Source organism: Canis lupus, chromosome 14 (genome assembly GCF_011100685.1).
Source record: "Canis lupus familiaris isolate Mischka breed German Shepherd chromosome 14, alternate assembly UU_Cfam_GSD_1.0, whole genome shotgun sequence".
NCBI lineage: Eukaryota > Metazoa > Chordata > Mammalia > Carnivora > Canidae > Canis > Canis lupus.
This window is the reverse complement of record NC_049235.1, coordinates 8,283,260-8,304,518: the sequence shown is the minus strand read 5'-3', so window position 1 is coordinate 8,304,518 and position 21,259 is coordinate 8,283,260. Positions and strand designations below refer to the sequence as shown.

General features: G+C 39.7%; 1 protein-coding gene across 1 annotated transcript in view; it reads left to right on the top strand.

Annotated features, from left to right (window-relative positions):
• Positions 1 to 21,259, top strand: part of SND1 (staphylococcal nuclease and tudor domain containing 1) — a 427,586-nt gene that overhangs the window by 247,310 nt on the left and 159,017 nt on the right. Inside the window, exon 14 of the mRNA XM_038556610.1 lies at positions 4,946 to 5,018. Within this exon, the coding sequence (XP_038412538.1) occupies positions 4,946 to 5,018 (73 nt within the window). The remainder of the gene's footprint in view (positions 1 to 4,945; positions 5,019 to 21,259) is intronic.

The window sequence follows — 21,259 nt, the reverse complement described above, 5'->3', positions numbered from 1 at the left end:
ATTCTACTATCATTTCAAAGTATAGTTCTTAGAGACCCCAGCATACAAACTGCAGCTTACCTAGGACCCTAGATTGAGTATTCCCAAAGTGATAACTAATTTTTTATTATGGTGAGGTTGTTGCTACAGATACGCTATGACTTTTGGACCTAGCTAGGCACCCATAATGAACAACTTACAAGACACATGGAGACAATGGGCCTAATTGGATTGGTAGGATTAATATGGAAATCATATGATGACATAAACTGATACCGTATGATAGATGCCCATGAAAACCAAGCATCATATTTTTTTTTTACTTGATGTCACAGGGTAGTGGTAGTCTTTGTTTTGGGTATAAAAAGTAAGTCAACAAAATAACAAAAAAGATTTTTATGGAGAAGTCATGCAGCAGTGTTTGCAGTGTCCAAAGGGATTGAGTGAGTTTAGTTAAAATTTTTCTGATGTTATCTTGGAATAAATTGGGAAGGGCCTGAATCCATAGGGTTACAAAAGAGCCAAGTGAGTACAGTTAGGAAGGAAGAAAATATTGGATGTAGGCGATGAAGCAGAAGCAGTTAGGGGACAATTTGGTTCCTAGTTACCAAGAAAGTGTTGTTAAAGGGAAATTATGGATTCAGGATCTCCTGATCTCTTAGCTCTCCATCCTCCCTTGCCTCATCATTCTCTGGCTACCTCTTTGTTGAATGCAATTTCTACTTTCCATTACTTTGTTTTCTTTCGATATCTTTCTTTTATGTATGAAAGTAGTTGTTCTGAAAGCCTTTTGGAAGCTTCTACTCTTGAGAAGAATTCACATGTGTAGTTCTGCTGTTTCGGGCTAGTTTATAGATATTCCCAGCATCCTAAGTGTGAAGCTCATATATGTCCCCAGGTTAAGAATCCCTGATCCAATGTTCTATGATTGGGTCAGATTGGATCTAACTGTAAAGCCTTTGGTTTTCTTTGTAATCACTCAGAAATATACATTGAGGATAACAATCTGCCATCATTGAGTTGGAATTAAGACCACAGCCTCTTTGTTGGCACAAGATGAACTGTTGTGTGTCAGTAGTGCCTTGGATAGGGTTGGTCTTTGGGTTTTACTGCCTGAGCAAGGGACCCCAAAACCTTAAAGTAAACTCTATTCCTTTGCATTAAGAGTGCTAAGATTCTAATCCTGTGGTGTTGAGGCACATAGTTCACTTAAACAGTATTCTTACCTGTCCTTGAAAAGTTCATGTTTTAACTTCTACTGGGGAGGCAGTAACATCTAATACATGAGAATTTCAAACTTTAAAGAAAGAAAAGTGATTTCCAGTGATTGGAATGGTACTCCTCTCCCACACTGTGGCTTCAAGATGCTTCTAAAAGTAACCTAGAAAGCTGAGTTTTTAATTCTTCTTCTGCCCTGTTATCCCTTTGTGTATGTAGGTGGACATATAGTCACTTTTCCTGTCTGGTGATTTCTGTCCATTACTGACACCTCTTGGCTTTGCCGTCTTTATACTTCTGCTTCCTGGAGACGAAAGCTTCTGAGAGGAGCAGGCTGTATTCTGCCCCACTGCTTCCTTTTTCCTGGCTGGCCTGAGCACCAGCCTGCTTTTGTGAGAAAGCAGCTATTAAGCAGACACAACAGGAGAAGTTTATAAGTCAGGAGTTTCATTCCTTGCCTAATGAAAAGGGATGTTGAACTGTGGTTGCAGCCTGCAGGGAGAGGGATAGGGTAAAGGGAGTGTAGGGAGAGGAGTCAGGTGTTAGCTGGGTGGAGCGGGTTCCAGTACCTGACCTGTCCTCCCAGTCTCAAAGACGGAGCTTCCCAAACCTATCCCAGGGAAACTTGGTTACATAAGATGCAGGGGGGGTGGGGTCCACTGAGAAGCAGTGACAAAGGAACAGATGCTGGATCTCCACTTTTATTTACCATTTATACAACAGTTAGTAGGCAGTCATGTCACATATCCCTTATAGTCCTGGAACAAAATGTATATTATATATTTCCTTTGGCAGAGAACCATGCAAGCCTGCCACTCTCAGTATTTGCTCCTTTCCTTTCCTCTTTGAGCTACATGCATGAATTTCTATACTGGGCACTTCCCCCAGATACTCTCTTGAGAAAAAGTTCTTGCTGTGGCATCAGCCTCATATCAGGCTGAGGGAGGTTTTCCGACGATGCCTCCTGGGTCATTTCTATGGCAGTTTGGGAACAAGAGCCAAAACAACCTCAGCACAGAGAAGGAGACCCAAGCTGAATTAGACTCTGTTGCTGATTTCTCTGAGCGCTCTCAGCTTTTTAGCCTGGGTCTGGTGAACCACTTACCTTTTAAAGTGCTTCTTAGGGGGGCATTATTTTGCTTAGTGTTTATAAATTATTAACTTTCAATTTTGCCTCTTGTTTTCTTAAGAACAGAACTGTTTCTCTGTGCATGATGATGATAAAATACTGCTTTCTTGCTGCCTCTTGAATGTGCCCGAAATTGATTTATTTTAGCAATCAAAAGTATAAAAAGATTAAGTCTTTGAAAATTTTTCCAAAATTAATGCCTATATGCAAATAAATAACTAATAGTATCCTTTTTGGGAACAAGGTGGAGCATAGAGTTTTCCCTTTTTTCAAGAATTTTTTATTAAGGCTTAATTTTAAAGAATTTTGGTTTTTTTTTTAAGGACATGCTTTTATTTATTTAGTTTAATATTTTATTTATTTATTCATGAGAGAGAAAGAGAGAGAATGGCAGAGACACAGGCAGAGGGCAAAGGAGGCTCCATGCAGGGAGCCGGACGTGGGACTTGATCCCAGGTTTCCGGGATCAGGCCCTGGGCTGAAGGCGGCGCTAAACCACTGAGCCACCTGGGCTGTCCAGAATTTTGGTTTTTAAATGCCATCTACACTATTCATGTTTTCTGGTTTTAGGGTATTATTTTTTTTTTCTTCCCTTAAGCATGCTTACTCTTGTCCTAGATTTCTGCTTTGGGCATGGGGTCACAAAAAGAAAACAGAATTATAGTTTATCACCTAACTGCTTTTGCCTCAAGAACCTTTGTTTTCTAACTTACTGCTCAGACCGTCTTTTTTCCTTGTAGTTTATGAGATGCTCTCCAACCCTCAGGAAAGGCCACAAGTTCAGCAGTGCTGTCACATGAACCCATCTGTTTATAGGGCAGGTCCATTTATTTTGGTTGTCCTTGTTGTTAGAAGAGGATAAGGCTGTAGGCATTTTGTGCCCCCAGAGGACCTGCAGAAGACTTAGCAGGCCTCACCTTGAAGGAAGGTGAGTTACAATCAGGGTGGCAGTGAGCTTGCCTCCCCTCACAGAGGCTGCTTGTTCCCAAGGCTGCTCCTTTGAGTTTAAGGTAGCAAAATGAAAAGCCTGTTGATGGCAGAGGATGCGTGCCTGGCTTTGTGACTTGAAAGAGTCAAATCTGTTGTTGGCTTCTACCCATTGGTTTTCCATATCCTCCCATCCTCTGCCATTAGTTTGCAAATTCCAAGGTACTAGCAGCACACCTTGAGAACCAGCCCTGATCTCTGATCATTTAACACATTCCCTGAATGATAAATCACTGCACTAAATTGTAAATGGAAAATTCTGACCCATTTGCAATTTCTAAAGCCGAAGCCCTTGACTCAAATTCAGAAGGAACTATGAGAATTCAAGGGACTGGGAAATGGTTTTTCTGTTAGCAGTGCAGATCAAAGTCAGTGTTTTGCTTTGTCTTTCTTATTGAACATCTATATCCTCCGTTTCCTACCCTTTTTAACGGAATAGGAAGTAGGTAGTAAGTTATTTCTGAATAGAAGGTATTTCAAATTAATTGAGGGAGAAATCTCCAGAGATGGAGGCAGGCAGGGATTGAGGGGCGGATGTTCACAGCCAAGTATATAAGAAATAAGACTGTGCCTCTTTGCATTGAGCAACACCTGCTCCATTTGGTATCTGGTTGGTTTAGAAAGTTAGGATCTCAGAGTAAACCCTGCAAAGTAGTAGCCTCTACTTCTGGTCATTAAGAAGTAAGAGCCTGAGCAAGGGAAGAAAGAAGTGTGGTTGCTAGTGTATAGTACAAGGATCCAACATACCCATCCTGGTCTGGGCAGTTTTCTCTACACTTTGTTTGGAATTCAGAAACTCTATAAAGGCTAGTCCCTGAATGTCTATTTCCCATTCTCTAAATTCAAAAACATTCCTTGCTTTTGGTCTGCAATATGTAGGAAGGTTTAATCTAATAGTGTTCATTGTTAACATGAATGATCACACCCAGTGATGCTTAGGCTTCTGTCCCTGAAGCTACCACTCAGGGGATTAAGAGATAAAAGATGGGAGATTGGAGCAAACCAAGCAGTGATCAGATATGTGACAGAGTTCCCCCACTACATCTGCTGTTGTAATCTGTTATAACCTGAAACTGATTTAAAATGAGGCTTAATGTCACTTACTGTAGCCTTTGCTAATTTTTTCCCCCACTTTTAAAAATGACTTTTCTGTACAGTACGGTGTTTCTTTGTTCAGGGCAACTTATCTTTCTACCTGGGAGGAACTTATTTCCATTAGAATTGGAACACTAACTGTATATTTTGCATTTAAAATGTTTTGTGTGATTAAATGCAGAAAGAAACATTATTACTTCTGTTTCTTAGGAGTGTGTTCTTCCAACTGATTCTTCTTTTGTGCCTGGAACAATGCCTTTAATTTGGAAACAAGTTCGGAAGCTCTCTCTGATTACCAGGCACACTGTTAGCTGAAACTAGCAGCCAGGTCCTTGGAACTGGGCTTAGAAGAGCAAGCTTGTCTTCTCCCCTCTACCAAATGCTCCTGCAGAGACTGGCTACTCAGCATTGTGCAGTGTGACTTGTGTGGTGATAGACCCCCGCATTTGAACGACCTCTCTTCTCACCCCTTTTTTCCCACCCTCCTACCCTTTTTAATGTGATTTGTGTATTGAGTTTTTTCTTCTTCCTTTACAGAGCTATTAAGAATGGCAAAGGATTGCATAGCAAGAAGGAAGTGCCTATCCACCGTGTCGCAGACATATCTGGGGTGAGTTGTGTCCCTGAATAGAGCTGTGTGGTTCAGAGGCGCCAAGAGCTTGGCTGCTTATTCACCAAAGGACTTCAGCTTATGTGTTTTCTGTAGCTCGTTTGTTTTCAGACACAGAATGTGAATTTTTCCAGGGCTGCTGCTTATGCATCTATGGAGATCCTGTTCTATATTCTGAAAAAGCAGAATTCAAACTAGGGCATAAAACCTCCTCCTGTCTCTTCACCTGAACTATTACTCTGTTGCCTTTCCATTTTTTAATTATGAGGAGTAAGACGATATTTCTTGCCAATTGTAGTAGGAAAAAATTACTTCCTTTTTTAATCTCTGTTTAATTATCGCTATGACTGGAAAGTCTTAATGGAAAAAAGTTAAGTGTAGATTTTAGGACAACCTTAAAAATTTGTCATAATTTCCTTATGGCTGCTTTTTCCTCTTGTTGCCTCTAAGTGGGAAGAATGTGTATGCATCCTGTGAGCTAATACATATAGATGATATAGAAGAATGGGAGGCATAAATACTTAATGAGCTCCCAAAAGGGCTGTGTCCAAGTGACTACTTAATGAATAGGACTTTACTTTTGCACATTTAGAATCTCTTGGCTGAAGAAGATACTTTTGTTATTTGAGAAGGTTTATTCATTTATTCAGCAAGTATCTGAGTGCCTATTGTGCCTGAACTGCTGTAGGCACTAAGAATGTGACAATGAACAAAACTGATAGAAGTCCTTGCATCCAAGTGGGAAAGGGGAGTGGCAGAGTCAGGTAGCAGCAACTGCTATGAAGAGAAACAGAACCAACTAGGGGAAGAGTGAGCCGCTTAGGTGTTGATTTGAAGGTGTCCAGAGAAGGTTTGTTGGCTCATCGGTTTACCCTCTCTTCCTGGGACACACACCATCCATTTCAACTCCATTAGTAATTTATGGTTAAGGAGAGGATCCAGGTCATGTGTAGGGGGCACTACATTGCCCAGGGAAGATGACTGAGGAAGGGCTAGTAAATCTTAGCATGGTTACTCAGGGAGCTTGCCTTGGGCACCCAGAAGAAAATGCTCCTATAAACAAAAGCTTCTTGAGCTCAGCCTGGCCCACGGCAGTGATGGATTAGAGTGTATTATCTTCTTGTTATGTTCTGTTCCCGAGCCTGGCTGAGACTTTGCTTATTGTTCCTTGTGATTGCTTATTATAAATGTGTCTGGCCAGCTGTCCCTTGCCTGGGTATAGCAGTACCATGTTCATTTTAAGCAATGGGATTCTCTTGAACTTTTCTTACTCTGACCGGTCACTTCAAACTACAGATTAAATAGTATTCCTTACATTGAGTGGACTTTTGTCAAAAAGTTGTGTGTCTGTCTGATGAGTGCTGTACATTGATACACATTCTTTGTAGCTAAGATTCCTCTGAAGCCCAGAAACCTGTTGGCAGTGGCCTTCAAGCCCTGGGTGACCAAGATGTATCTACTAAAGGCTCCTTGTTAAGAGGTGTGACTCCTGGCCTGCTAGTGTTAAGGCCTATTTTCCCTGTGGCTCACCTTGTCGTTAAACATACCTAACAATTGCCGTGTGTGTCTCCTGTGGTATTCTCAACAATATTTCCCTTAATATTCTTTTGTTGAAGATGGTGGAGTAATCTAAGGGCAATTTTTTGGCTGTTCAGATGGAAGGAGAAAAAAAAAAAAACTTAGGTCAGGCCTGCACTCCAGGGCGTTCTAGAAGCTGAAATATGCCTTGGGGATGACGATACCTTTGGGCTGTGGAGTTCATGTTCTTGCTCACATTATCCATTGGCAGTGAGGTGAAGGTCCTCAGCAGATTTTTGAATGGAGTCACACTTGCCTCAAGTCTGTGCTTTTGGCCCTGCTAGTGTAGTATCCTAATGTTCTTTATTGCCATCTTCCACTCTTCTGCTTATGCCTTGAGGCGTTTGGGTGTTTTCTTTTTTTCCTTTTTTCAGCAAAGGTCTTAATGAAACTTGTCTTCATTCCCCCCCCCCTTTTTTGGCTCCTCCCTCCCCAACTATAGCTCATTTTCTTTCCTTTTTTTTTTTTAATTTTTATTTATTTATGATAGTCACAGAGAGAGAGAGAGAGAGAGAGAGGCAGAGACACAGGCAGAGGGAGAAGCAGGCTCCATGCACCGGGAGCCCAACGTGGGATTCAATCCCGGGTCTCCAGGATCGCGCCCTGGGCCAAAGGCAGGCGCCAAACCGCTGTGCCACCCAGGGATCCCTATAACTCATTTTCATACATATCTTTATTCTCCTTTCTATCTTGATTTTGGAAAATTGGTTTGCTCTCATGTTATTTAAAAATACGTGTGAAAAAAAATTAAAAAAAAAATACGTGTGAGTTAAATCTCCCTCAGTTATCACATAAATAAACAAGGAAAGCTTGAACAAGTGTGAGAAAGTGAAAAGGCTGTTCCATTTAAATAGGTGTCAGAGTGACCTTGTCTACCTCCATCATATATGATTCAGCTCTGAGTGCAGGCTTCTGTGTGTGTGCACCCCCCCCCCCCCAATAGAGGAGTTTTGTCTTCTGCTTTTAACCCTCCCTTCTTTCCATTACAATGTTGTATTGACGTACGTGTGTGTTGGTCTCCCTTATGCCATTTCAGTGAAATGTATGGCTTTTCAGCTTCCTAAAGCATGCTGGTGATGTTACCGTCCAAGGGGGACATGCAAATAGCTTACAAGCAATGAAGACGACACCCTCAATACAGATACATACATGCATAATGGTTTTGTAAAAATTTCTGAGTTCCTTTTTTTCTCCTTCCTTCCTTCCTTCCTTCCTTCCTTCCTTCCTTCCTTCCTTCCTTCCTTCCTTCCTTCCTTCCTTCCTTCCTTCCTTCCTTCCTTCCTTTCTTTCTTTCTTTCTTTCTTTCTTTCTTTCTTTCTTTTCTTCTTCCCCCTCTTAAGTACAGGTCATGGTAAATGGAAGTGTTGGTTGAACTGATCAGATATGCAACATACTGCCAAAAACATTTAGTGTAGACCAGTATTTACACATAATGCCTCTTCCCATCCCAATACACATCCTTGGAATAAAAACAAGACACATATAAACTAATCACATTTTTTGTCTCCTAAACACCCTCAAGAAATATGCTATACAGATGATGTTATGTCATAATGAAATTTGTTCTAGGCTTAATGGCCTTCTACTTTTAGAGTTGAGTTTATCCTCATTGTCCATCTCTCTTCCTCTTGCACTTTCAAAGACGATTTCACTGTGTAATGGTCACGAGTCCCTTAAAAGGCCTTGTATTAACAAGAGTATTAACAAGAGTAAGGCCTGTGTAGCTGACTTCCTGTGGTAAAAAGGGAGTGTAGTCCCAGCATAGGAGTGGGAGAAAGAGTGCCTGCTTTGGGAAGAGAGACACTAGCCTTTGGGCAATGAGACAGGGAGGCCTTTTCATATCCGCTCACTGGCTTTCTGGGACTGGACTGGACATTTATTGGCTACTTGACATGCTTTTTAACTTCGTGTTCCGCTATGCTATTAGAGCCTTTTGTAGCACTTCCCATATTATGAGCTTGTTACAGGTTTTTGAATTTTCAAAAATGTTATTAGCTCCCAACTTTTGGGTGGTTCTCTCCTCTGTTGTTTTCTTGTTAATACAGATGATTTTTGCCACTAAGTTCAGCTGAGTGCTGTGTTTTCTTTCATTTCATTTCATTTCATTTCATTTCATTTCATTTCATTTCTTATTTATTATTTATTTATTTATTTATTTATTTATTTTAGTGCTGTGTTTTCCTTTTCCTTTTTTTTTTTTTCCATAAAGATTTTATTCATTTATTCATGACAGACATAGAGAAAGAGGCAGAGACACAGGCAGAGGGAGAAACAGGCTCCATGCAGGGAGCCTGATGTGGGACTTGATCCCGGGTCTCCAGGATCACACCCCAGGCTGAAGGCAGTACTAAACCGCTGGGCCACCGGGGCTGCCCAGTGCTGTGTTTTCCATAAGGTATACAGCATCTGTGTGTAATACCAACTGAGTGAACCCCACCCCTTGGACAGGGATATTTTAATTAAACTTGGCTTTTCTGCATCTTTTGCATGTGTTCTCAGGGTACCACTAAGAAAAGAATACTGCCAGTCCAGTAATTTGGATCCTGAAGAAGTTTACTAGTTTCCTTTATTTCTGATGTTTCCAGAAGAAAGTGGTATCTTTGTTGTCTCTTCTGTAATCCTCTGGTTTTCCTTTAGGCCAAGATGTTCCTCCTATGAATTTATTTATTTATTTTTTTTAATTTTTTCCTCCTATGAATTTAAAACCAGTGGAAGAATTTGACAGGCTTGGCACTATATCAGATTTGTTTTGGAAGATGGTTCCGTGGTAACTGCTTCACTTTATAGGTTCATGTTTTTATTCTTCGTGTGTTTTGTCTTTCCTGGATCCCGTCTCCTCCCTTACCAGAAGACGAAAGTTGGAATGTGCGTGTCAGTGGAATATAAGGCTGTTTCTTATCTTAGCTTTATTATTGTTTTTGCTGTAGCCTGCTCTGTAATAAATACGATCCCTTCAGATAGAGAATGTAAAACAGGCAATAAAATGGGGCTGGTGCGTGGCTTACTGTTGTTCTGGTAAATCAGACACATCAGTTATTGTTCTACGGAACCTACCCACTCCTCAGGTCGCAGCCAGCAGGCACTGAGTTTTTCCTGCGCCTCCCTCCACTTCTTCCTCTTCTGTTGGTGTGTGAGTAGTACTCAGTGAGTCACACCGTCTGTTTCCCTCATCCTCTGTTTCCTGTTGTGTCTGTTCTTTCCTTCCTGGTGCGCGAGGAGTTAGGAACTTTGTTTTTTGACAGCAGTGCAAGGGGATAGAGCAGGGACCAAGCACCTTGTCTAGTCGAACTTCTGCAGGTCTGTCAGATGGAGTTTTCCTCCTCTGAACATCTCTGCCTCTTGATTCAGAGTCATGGCAGCTCCTCTGTTCATATTGCTATTGCTTGCTTTCCTTCCTTGTCTTCAGTAAATCCTTGTGTCTTTTTTTATGTTAAATGCTGCTGTGTTCACTTGGACTTTGGTTCCTTGCTCTTATTACATGCGAACTTTCTGGTAACCTCTTTGTGATGATTTTGTCGGACATGCGTAGTATTAATAATAAGAATTTCCTTAAAGCAGAGCCTGGAGTGACCCACAGGCTAGCTCTGGGGATAGGAAGTAAAAGGCAAAAATTTGGGTCTCTCTTGCTCTAGAATATCACGAAAGATGGGCTTATAGAATTGACCAGTGAGGTTCTAACATGAAAACCTCAAGGATCGAAGTTATTCCTTTTAAGATAAGTAAATAAGGGTGCCTAGGTGGCACAGCTGGTTGGGTGTCTGTTGGTTTTGTTTCAGTTTGTGATCTCGGAATCCTGGGATTGAAATGCCCCATGTCAGGCTCTGTGCTCAGTGCATAGTCTGCTTAAGACTGTTTCTGCCCTACTTTGTTATTAGCTCTAGTTATTTTTATAGTTCTTTGTTATTAGTGTGTGTATGCTCTCTCCCTAAAAATGAATGAATGAATGAATGAATGAATGAATGAATGAATGAAAATAGGATTTTTCTTCAACATCATCTTCTGACATTTTCTTTAGTTCTTGAGTTTTCAGTGTCTTCTTATATAAGTACTGTCCTCTTTTCCTTAGGGTATTTAAGCTATCTTCCTTTTGTAAGAGACTAGGGGCTCTTTACAGAAATTCTCTTTCCCTATTTCCCCATGAAGTTGGGCCTCATTGGAAGAGTTAAATAATAATATTCTTTTTGGCTAAAGAGAAATTAAAAGTGGTTTGCCCAGTAAGTGTAAAGAAGGTGAAAGCCACACCATCACCCAGAGGCTATGTAAGTTAAGTCAATGTGAAATTAGTTTTCCTTTCATGTCTTCTGGCCCACATGGATAAATAGTCTTGCATTAATCTACAGTCTTCTTCAACAACCCTTCTGTTCTTTCAAATCACTGTATCTTGATGGCACCATTACTCATGTTTGTTATTTTTGTCTTGTTTAAATAGCCCTCCCTTCTCTTACTCTTTCTTAGCCTCAGAGCTTGTTCTAATGTCCCTTTTTGTACCAACTACACAAGGCTGTGGCCTGTGGTTCTGTCTGGTGGGCTTCTGTGACCTGGAGGTTTGTTTAGCACTAGAGCTCCATTCATAGCATAGCCACTGACCCCACAGGTGGGCTGTGCATTTGCCACCCTGGGGAAATCCCACAGGAACCCTCACTGTCTGCTGACCTTGCTCTCTAGAGCCAGCATGATGTGCTTCATAGATATGATGGCCCCTTGTGGGGAAGCCATGATTAGTACTGGTGGTAGGTTCTGGTGGTGGTTTTCTTTCATTTCTCCTATATATTTAGAAGGCCAAGTTGTTGCTAATCTAGGGGAAGGTATCACTCCTCTGTTTCCTTCTTCCGCTGTCCCCACTCAAAGTTCTTGAACTTGAAGTGGACTGCGACGTGTATGCAGCTTGTTGACTTGGATTCTCGTAGCACAGAAACATGTACTGCAGCCCTGTGGCACAGGGACCTATGATGCCAAATTGGCAGCTACTCTGGAAGTTTCTCAGCTGCTCAGATGGATGGGTGTCTTTTCTCTTTAACTTGTTCCTCTTTTTCCCCACTCCTCCCCTCCAGAGTTGGATGTTTTTAAGGTGACCTTGATTGTACTGGGGGAGTCTGCTTTCAGCTAGTTGCTCTCCCTAACAGTTGAGGGCATTGCTTCATTGTCTTTTGTCCATTGTTCCTTTCAGCCATAGAAGTCCTTTGTGGCCAGTTCTTATTTTTTTGAAGCTCTTTATTCAAACTCCCCAGAACTGCAGGGGTATCCCCTTCTCCTTCTAATGAAATTTGAAAGGATTTATGCTTTCAGTGGGCATAGGAGAGAAGTCTTTCTCAGACTGAGTGAGTTTCTCAATGAAAACTGGAAAGAAATGCTGGAATTGTTTCAAGATTGTGTTTCAGTGTTTACCACAATTCGTGATGGTTATATTTAAGGCACCTCCTTTTACAAATTTAATCCACTTTTCCACTGAGTTCTGTTCTTTTTATGTGTGTGTGCATGGTTTTGTTAGTGGCAATACATTTTTTGTTTGTTTGTTTCTTCGTTTTGCACCATAGGGCACGAGATTTAGGACATAGTATCTCATCTTTAGTTGGGAGTATCAGAAGAAATTATTAAAGATTTTGGGACAGGCACACAGATGACTCGGTAATCTTTCAGTAGAATTCTGGGTTCTGCCTAGAAAACCCCTGGGGGTTATCTGATTCTGTCCAAGTCTGTTCTTTTGTGTCTGGGCAGTTTTGCACCTCTGCAGAGAGAGAATTTAACTTGTAAAAGCCCATGTGATGCAAATGATCTCCTGCTTGTACAAATGTGGTCCTATACTTAACACACAGTTGATTTCCACCCTGTAAAAGAAATAATTTCAAATTTTACATGTTCACTCTAGTTTTACTGTACAGTTTTGCATCTTTTGTAAATTCACTTCTGTGTCCTAGTTGCCTATATATATATGGTCCTCAAATTCTCTTTTGAATAAGTTGTAATATCTTCTTGGCTCCCTCATTAATTTGTGGGTTAAAATAAATATTTGATGTGTTCATATTTTATGTTTGTATTAAAGTTGTGATTTGGAGATACCGAGGTGGCTCAAACAGTTGAGTGTCCCAAGTCTTGATGTCAGCATAGGTCTTGAACTGAGTTCTGAGTTCAAGCCCCACACTGGGCTCTGTGCTGGACGTGGAGCCTACTTTAAATAAATACATACATACAGTCCTGACTTTTCCCTTTTTGGGAATTATTCTTTAAAAGGGGAAGCTATTACAGAAACAAGAGAGAACTAGAAAACCAATTTATAAATTGGCCAATAAGAGATCATGTAATCATGTGCTTTGAAAGGCCTTTATTTTATTGCCTGCTATATGCCTAGAAATGTGAAGATCCATTTGGTTGTGATAGTAATTTTTTTTAAAGTTCTAAAGTGAATCTCTCATCTACAGAATGTGTGGTTCTATGCCTGTACCTTACTTGGTCTGCCATTATGTTCACCAGTAGGCTTTTGTTGTAGAAAATTCAGGCACCATAGCCAATTGAAGTAAAGAGATTGGACATTGAAGACCGGGCACAGTTTGACATTTGCTAAGTGTGTCCCAGCTGTGCAATTCAGCACCTCTGAAGAAACATCTGATCAAGTGACTTGCCCAGAGGTGGAGCACTATCAAAGACAGGCATTCTTAATTTGTTGTTTCTGATAATAAAACCTCTTCTTTCCAAAATAATCAGACTCGATATGTCCCTGCACTGAATTCTGTTTCAGGAAGTTATCTGCCTCAGATTTTTTCTGATTCCCTTCTGATTCTTTAACTATGACTTCAGGCACAGGAATGCATGCAAATGAGCCCCTTAGAAACAGGGTCCTGGCTTTCATTTCAGTGTCCTGAGCTCTAATAATGACTCTACTTTCTTCCTTTGTTCAGCATGAGGAGAAAGAAAATTGAGGGAGTTGAGGAGCATTTTTTCCAAACAATGATGTGACTTCCCTTACTTGCTGTAGGTGCTTATTTTGAGTTGCGTAAGTCCCTAAAACCAGATTTTGAAGAATTTGCTGGGAACCAAACAGCCTCCCTCTTAGACTAGTCTGCAGGGCACTAGTACAGTGGCATAAGTGTCTATGATGTGCTTGGAAATAGAGACTTTGAGACTGTATGATGCAATGGGGGAAAAGAGGATATGACGAGAGACAGAGAAAAAGAATGACAATCTATGCACTGGTCACTCCACTGAAGTTTTCCAATGTCTTTGATCCCATGATATTTCTAGTCACGCAATGGGCACTGCTAATCTGAAAGCTCAAGTGAGTTCTGGTAGGAAGGATTCTGAGCAAGGATCTACAGGGAGTGGTCTCTAGGATAGATTTGGGTATCAGTTCATGGTCTTGAGTTTTCTTTCCCGTTCTCTGGGTGCATGTGGGTACTGTTCTTTCATTCTATTTCATGGGTCCAAATTGGTTAAATGAGCTCATTACAGGCGTGGCTAAATAAATGTTAGGGTATTTTGAGGGCAAATAATAAAATTTTTGATTCCCAGGTTCAGGTGTGTGATTGTGTTGTCTTCTCTGTCCCATGGCTGCTGAGTGATGTGATAGAACTTGAAATATTTCTGACCAGCCCTGTCTTCACTCTCCACTTCACCATCATAACACTAATTAGCCCTAGATTGAACTCATTTTGTCCTGTGGCTATTGCTTATATAAACATCTCAAAATAAGTCATTTTAGAGTTTACTCGTATTTTAAGGCTTTATTTAGCATGCTTCCAACATATTTCCTACAGAATATATTGTACAGAATTTTGGACATGAATGCAATGTTGATGTCCAGATAAATATCCTTGAATCAGAACTCAGCCTCAGCTTGAAATTACCTAGTAATTTTGTGCCTCGGTTCTTCAGAAAATGGTGTTCTCAGGAAGAAATGATAAAGTTCCTAAGACAGTATCAGATTTGGGAGGTGTCTGAGAATAAAAGCTATTACCAACGTTTTGAATTTAGAGTTCTGTTGATAATACATTACTGCAGCATGCCCAAATACTTCACCCATTGTAAAAACTATTTATTTTCTTTCAGGTCATATTCAGTCTATACATACCCCTGTTTCAGTTTCTCAGTTCTTAACTATTTTTTTTAAGGTTTTATTTATTCATAAAAAACGCAGAGACCTAGGCAGAGAGAGAAGCAGGCTGCTCACAGGGTGCCTGATGTGGTACTCGATCCCCAGACCCAGGGTAATACCCTGAGCTGAAGGCAGATGCTCAACCGCTGAGCTACCCAGGTGTCCCTGACTGACGATGTTATTAATTAGCATTTCTGGAATGGGATTTCTTCTTGGAGTGCTGTCCCTTCTCTCCTGACCTTGCCTTTCTCTTCCTTCAGGGCATCTCTCTTCTTCCAGGTAGTTTCCCCTTTTTATTTTCACTGCCTTCTGATCAGGGCTTTCTTCAGCATTTATATAATCATTTACTATCATGATTATGCATTTATTGGTATATTGACGGTAACTATTCTCAAGTTGAAATGTGCAGTGGTTTTCCTCACTAGTTTCTAAACTCCTAGGAAGGGGAGGTCTTTTTTGTATCTCTTCACAGAGCCTAATTTAGATTTGACTTGCTAGTATGATGGCAGATCATCAAAAAGCAGTATGATACCGTTTTTGGAAAAATATGTGACCCTTGCTGCTAGGTACAGGGTTAACTGTGTTAGTTAAGTACCCTAGAAGTGGACAGGCTTATAGAAGGATTCCATGTTTACCACCATATAGTGGCACTATGGAATCCTGAGTAGTAGCATGGGTCCAATATCTAATGACCCAAGCTCAAGTCCCAGCTCCATTCCTTATTACTTTGTCACTGTGAGGTGGTGATTTTACCCATAACTCCATGCCATAGTTTTTCCACTATGAAATGAATAATCATGGCCCTTACCTCATTAGGTTGTGGTATGAGCAAATGCCTTAATACAACAACAGTACTGTTGTTAAGAGTACTTAACAACAGTTGACAAGAACAAGAGTTCAACAGGATAGTGGTTCATTTGATGGTGATTATTATTATTAAATTGCTGAGCATACAGAAAGTCTGCTATAAATGATAACTACCACCATCATCATCAGTTGTATTCTAAACTCTCCATCCAATTCAAGTCGCAGATCATAACCCTCCCTCTTCTGAGTTCTTTTACCACCTCTTTATCTCTTTAGACATTTAACATATACCATCTGGCCTGTTTTTAAAATGCATTTGTCATGTTGAGTCAGTGAATGAATGATCAAACAATAGTATTTATCAACTGCTGCTTATGTCAGACACAGTGCCGGGTGTTGAGGATGTAACCTTGAACAAGACGGTTACAGTCCTTATAAGGCATATGCAATTCTTTCTATAATTACACTTGTGCTAGTAGTGAGTGTGTGTGCTCAGGGCCCAAACTCATTCCACATTGTCAGAGACAGTCTTTTAAATGATTTTAAAATGAGGTCAAAGAAGAAGTTCGTTGAATATCTTGTTCAGGACTAAAGAATGAAATTGTATGGGATCCCTGGGTGGCGCAGCGGTTTAGCGCCTGCCTTTGGCCCAGGGCGCGATCCTGGAGACCCCGGATCGAATCCCACGTCGGGCTCCCGGTGCATGGAGCCTGCTTCTCCCTCTGCCTATGTCTCTGCCTCTCTCTCTTTCTCTCTCTGTGTGACTATCAAAAAATAAATAAAAATTAAAAAAAAAAAAAAAAGAATGAAATTGTACAGGAAAGTTCCTGAAATAGGAAGTTGCTTAGGTTCAAAAGGCAAGGCCATTATTGCTGGAATGTTGAAGATAGTGATTGGAATTAAGACAGCAAATGATTGAAACATTTACTTTGTGATCCTTGAGGAAAGATTTTGAAATTTGTCTGAAAAATAATGAGAAATCGTTAACAAGGGAAGAACTAATTAGGTCAGCATTTTATCATTATATCTCTGTATTATGATATACTTACCCTATTGCCCCTACCCTGGCTGCTTTTGGATATAGACTTGAAACAGTGACTTTAGGACACTAGTTACTGGAGGACTAGACAGTGGCTGGAACTGGGGCTGTGACAGTGGATGTGGAAAAATAAATTTGACATCTAGTTTGGTGGTAGGACTGTTAGAATTTGGCCATTGCTTGCATCAGGGGGATAAACCTGGGTGTCAGACATAAGCACTCTAAGTGTCCAACTACAAATATTGGGTGATTGGTAGTACTGCTTTTTCCATATGAGAAACACTGGTGGTATAGATTTGGTGGGGGCTGGGGGAGGCACTAAGAATTTCTAGACATGTTAAAATTGAGGTACCCATGAACCATTCAAGTGGTCCAGAGCCCCAAAAAGTAGACTGGATTCATACATGAACTTAAGGGCTGTATATATATGTGTGTGTGAATATACAAAGTTCCCAGAGAATATCAAGAGAAGAGTTCCTAGGCCAAGCCGTTTATCTCCAAAACTTAAAGATCATGTATAGGTGGGATGTCACCCACCAAACAAACTTTGAAAGGTGCTTTCTGAGCTATCAGAAAAATCCTAGTAACTAGGAGGAGAGAGCCTTACAATACAAGACTTGACCATCTTGCTTTAAGGTCAAGAAAGATGAAGATCAAGAACTGTCCAGTGGATTTAGTAACACCGGTTACTCGTGGCTTTAGTTAGAGCAGTTTTAACTGCCTGAAGGGGCATAGGGAGCAAGAGCTAATTGTCCCAATTGGATTATCCCCAAGAACAATGTCTTGCGGCTCTATGCCATCACTGTTGGGGGTTTCCTAAGAATAGCAAGTAGATAAATGTGTGTAATGATGGTGTCTGTGTAGTTTTCTTTTTTTTTCTTTTTTTCTTTTTTTTTTAATATTTATTTGAGACAGATTGCGAGAGAACAAGCAGAGGGGAGCCGTAGAGGGAAAGGGAGAAGCAGGCAACCCACCAAGCAGAAAACCTGACTTGGGACTCGATCCCAGGACCCTGGGATCAGGACCTGAGCCAAAGGCAGATGCTTAACCGACTGAGCCACCCAGGTGCCCCTCTGTGTAGTTTTCAATGAGTAAGAAATCCAGAGTATCCATAATTACATACGTACTCTTGAAGAAAGATATGACAATGATGGGAGAACCCCCAAATTTCTTTGGGTATCTTGATCAAAAAAACTCTTTGTCTGAATTGCCATTAACTCATGCATTCTGGGGTACATGGTTTCCATTGATAAGCTAGATCCTGAGGGTCATACTTACAGAATCCCAGTACCGTATCCACATGTGATGACATCAAATCAGAATTATAAAGTCACTAGGTGAGGCAGAGTTAAATCTGTTTTTGTTTTTTTTTTGTTTTGTTTTGTTTTTTGTTTTTTAGGAGAAATTAGAATTCCCCAGTATATCCAAAACACTACATTTCAAACTACCCTTTTCTGTAAGGGTAGTTTCATTACACTTTAAGCCTATTATCACTGTGGAAAATATTGAATTGGGCTCTTAAAAAACCAGAGAGACAGTTATCTGACCTGAATAATTTGTGAGTTTGTCTGGGCAGAGCTGAATCAGCACTGAATGTTAATATATTTTCTTTGGAAAACAAAAACTTAACACATTTCTGTACCAAAGATTTTCTGTCAATTTTTTTTGTTTTAAATGCATCAAATATAAATAAGCCAAAAGAAGAAAATGATCTCTACTACATCAGAAAATTTTTAATAAATATACATCTATTTAATAAAAATATAACCCTATTATCAAAATGTAGGTTTTTAAATTTTATTTGCCCTCTCCTTCCCCCTCTTTAAATGATATAAACTATTTTCAGGAGAGAAGCTTTGTTTTATTCTTAACTACACAACACCTTGAACAGTGCCTGGCACATAGTAGGTACTTAATTGCTTTTTCCGGTGAATTTTATTTTTCCACATGAATGCCTTCTTGAACCATACTTTTTTTTTTTTTTCTTTTAAGGATTTTATTTATTTATTCATGACAGGCAGAGACACAAGCAGAAGGAGAAGCAGGCTCCATGCAAAGAGCCTGATTCAGGACTCGATCCCAGGACTCCAGGATCACACCCTGAGCCAAGGGCAGATGCCCAACCGCTGGTGTCCCTTGAACCATACTTTTAATGTCTATCTGGTCTTCTTGATGTACTGTAATTTATTTCATCAGCATTCTGTTCTTAAATATTTAAGTTATTTTGATTATTTTTTCTTTCATAAACATTTTGTTCCTCTAGCTAATTCATAGTCTGTAATTATTTTCTTAGAATGATCCCATAAAGTGGACACTTATGCCAAAGGATGCATGTAGGTTTTTTTTTTTTTAACATCACCTATAAATCTTTACTGAGTGAAATGACTAGAGTTTAGTTTGATATATTCAAAATACTGATCACCTTCTGTCTTAATTAGTAATAAACTCCTGCTGTAATAGTTGTCATTTTTCTCCATATCTCAAAAACTAGAACTTCCTCTCCCAAATCTTTTGTCTATTTTTATTAACTCTAAAAACGTAGGACTTGGGGATCCCTGGGTGGCTCAGCAGTTTAGTGCCGCCTTTAGCCCAGGGTGTGATCCTGGAGACCCGGGATCGTGTCCCAGGTCGGGTTCCCTGCATGGAGCCTGCTTCTCCCTCTGCCTGTGTCTCTGCCTCTCTCTCTCTCTCTCTCTCTCTCTCTCTTTCTCTCTCTCTCTCTGTGCCTCTCATGAATAAATAAAATCTTTTTTGGTTTTGTTTTGTTTTGTTTTGTTTTAAATAAAATATTTAAAAAAAAATAAGATTCATTGAACCTAAATTGCTATGTCTCCAGGCAAAAATGAATGTTCAGAGTACTTTAAGGAAATATTGGAATCATTCTAATCCTTTAACCTTTTATAATATTTATTTTGATTTCTTAAATTTTATGTCACAGATTGCTTACTGTTTTTTTTTTTTTTCTTTTTTTTCTTTTTTTTCCCTTTATCCTTTTCTGAAGTTTGGTTCTTATCTCAGGTGGGGTAGAGTTTAGCATGACATCAATTTCCTTGCCCTTGAGTTCTTGATTTGCCCATGAAATGAAACTTGTGCTTCATCAGACAGTCTTTTAAATTCTTTACTTTGCACATATTAATTATCTCTCAAGCCATTTTCTGCTTCTGTAATAAATTCTTACCTCTTGCCTATAGAGACTTTGGAAGTGATAAAAATTGATCTAAAACTTTACAGAAAAAAATGTATTTCAAATTTGTTATTTTTTATCATGGCCTTGTAATTAATATCCAAAACAGTAGACTGGTTGGTCTGCTTTGTTCCAGATTCTCACTGTCACCTGCCATGTATAAGCTGTGTTTTTAGACTAGTCTCTTGTCCTTTTTCCAAAAATGTTCAGGATGTCTATTATGGTTTTCCTATAAAGATTCATCATTTCATTCTTAGAAAAGTAACAGAACAGTTGTTTTAAAGATTTTACTTATTTAAGAGAGAGAAAGTAGGAGGAAAAGGGAGAGGATCTAAAGCAGACTCCATGCTCAGCCTGAAGCCCAGCGTGGGACTCTGTCTCATGACCCTGAGATCATGACCTGAGCCAAAATCAAGAGTCAGATGCTTACCCGACTGAGCCACACAGACGCCCAAACAGCACAGTTGTTTTAAATGTATATGGTCTTTTTCTGTTATCATTAGTTGTACTTATTTTTATCAGTTTGACATAGAAATGCTTCCTTTAACTATTTTTTTAACCAATTTAATTCTTTATTACAAATCATATGTCTACAATTTGAATAAATTACACGGTTTTTTTTTAAAGTATTTAACCTGAAAATAACTGGAAGATATGTCTTCCAGTATGTGAAGCTCCTCTAGTTTCCTTATTACTATGCTGATGGATTATAAAAGGAATTTGTCTGTTGACTCAAAGTACTTATGAACAGAATAGTGTATCTCCTGAATAAAACTATGAAATCAATACTATACTTACCTGACCTCAGAGAGAGAAGACATTTTCTACGTGAAATAAGAATAGGAATTTTTTTTTTTTTTTTTTTTAATGGAAAGGAAGTATACCAAGAAAGAAGTCATGGATCTAGGAAGCACAACCCAGGATAGGATGTGAAGGGAACGCCCGGGACATCCATTGTGAGGCAGACCTCATGAGGCCATCATGCAGAAGTCCGCAGGAGAAAGGAAGGGAGCACTCTAAGGAGGGCTGTAATTTACAGTCTTCCTGAACACTGAATATCAATTTAAGAAAAAATTGTAATAATCTGGCGGGAAGTTAGAGTATGGAGAAATGAGAAAAGGGATGGTTTGGGATGGGAGAAAGGTAGGTTTTATTTGTGGAAACTTTTTTGGACTTTACCAATTACAAGTCATAACTTTTAGGTAATTCTGTGGATTGGCAGACTTGAGGAAGGACATCCCTTGGCATACCACCCTAACGGGCTTCACACGCTTCATCCAAGTTAGGGAAAGAGGATTGAATATTGGAAGAAAGCAGGGTTGGATAGTTGATAGTTTATTCTAACTAGGTAAATACTTCTCCACTATTTGTATGAGGCACACATATACCATCATCTGCTCTTTCAGTGCTAAATTTAAAGTACAAAAAGAAGTCTTGTAGAATAAGCCAAGGGCATTGTATTTCCTATTGATGATAAAATGCAGATTTTTCCACTAAAAGGCAATGAATGGTTAAATTGAATGGTTATCACAGTATAATTTCAGCTG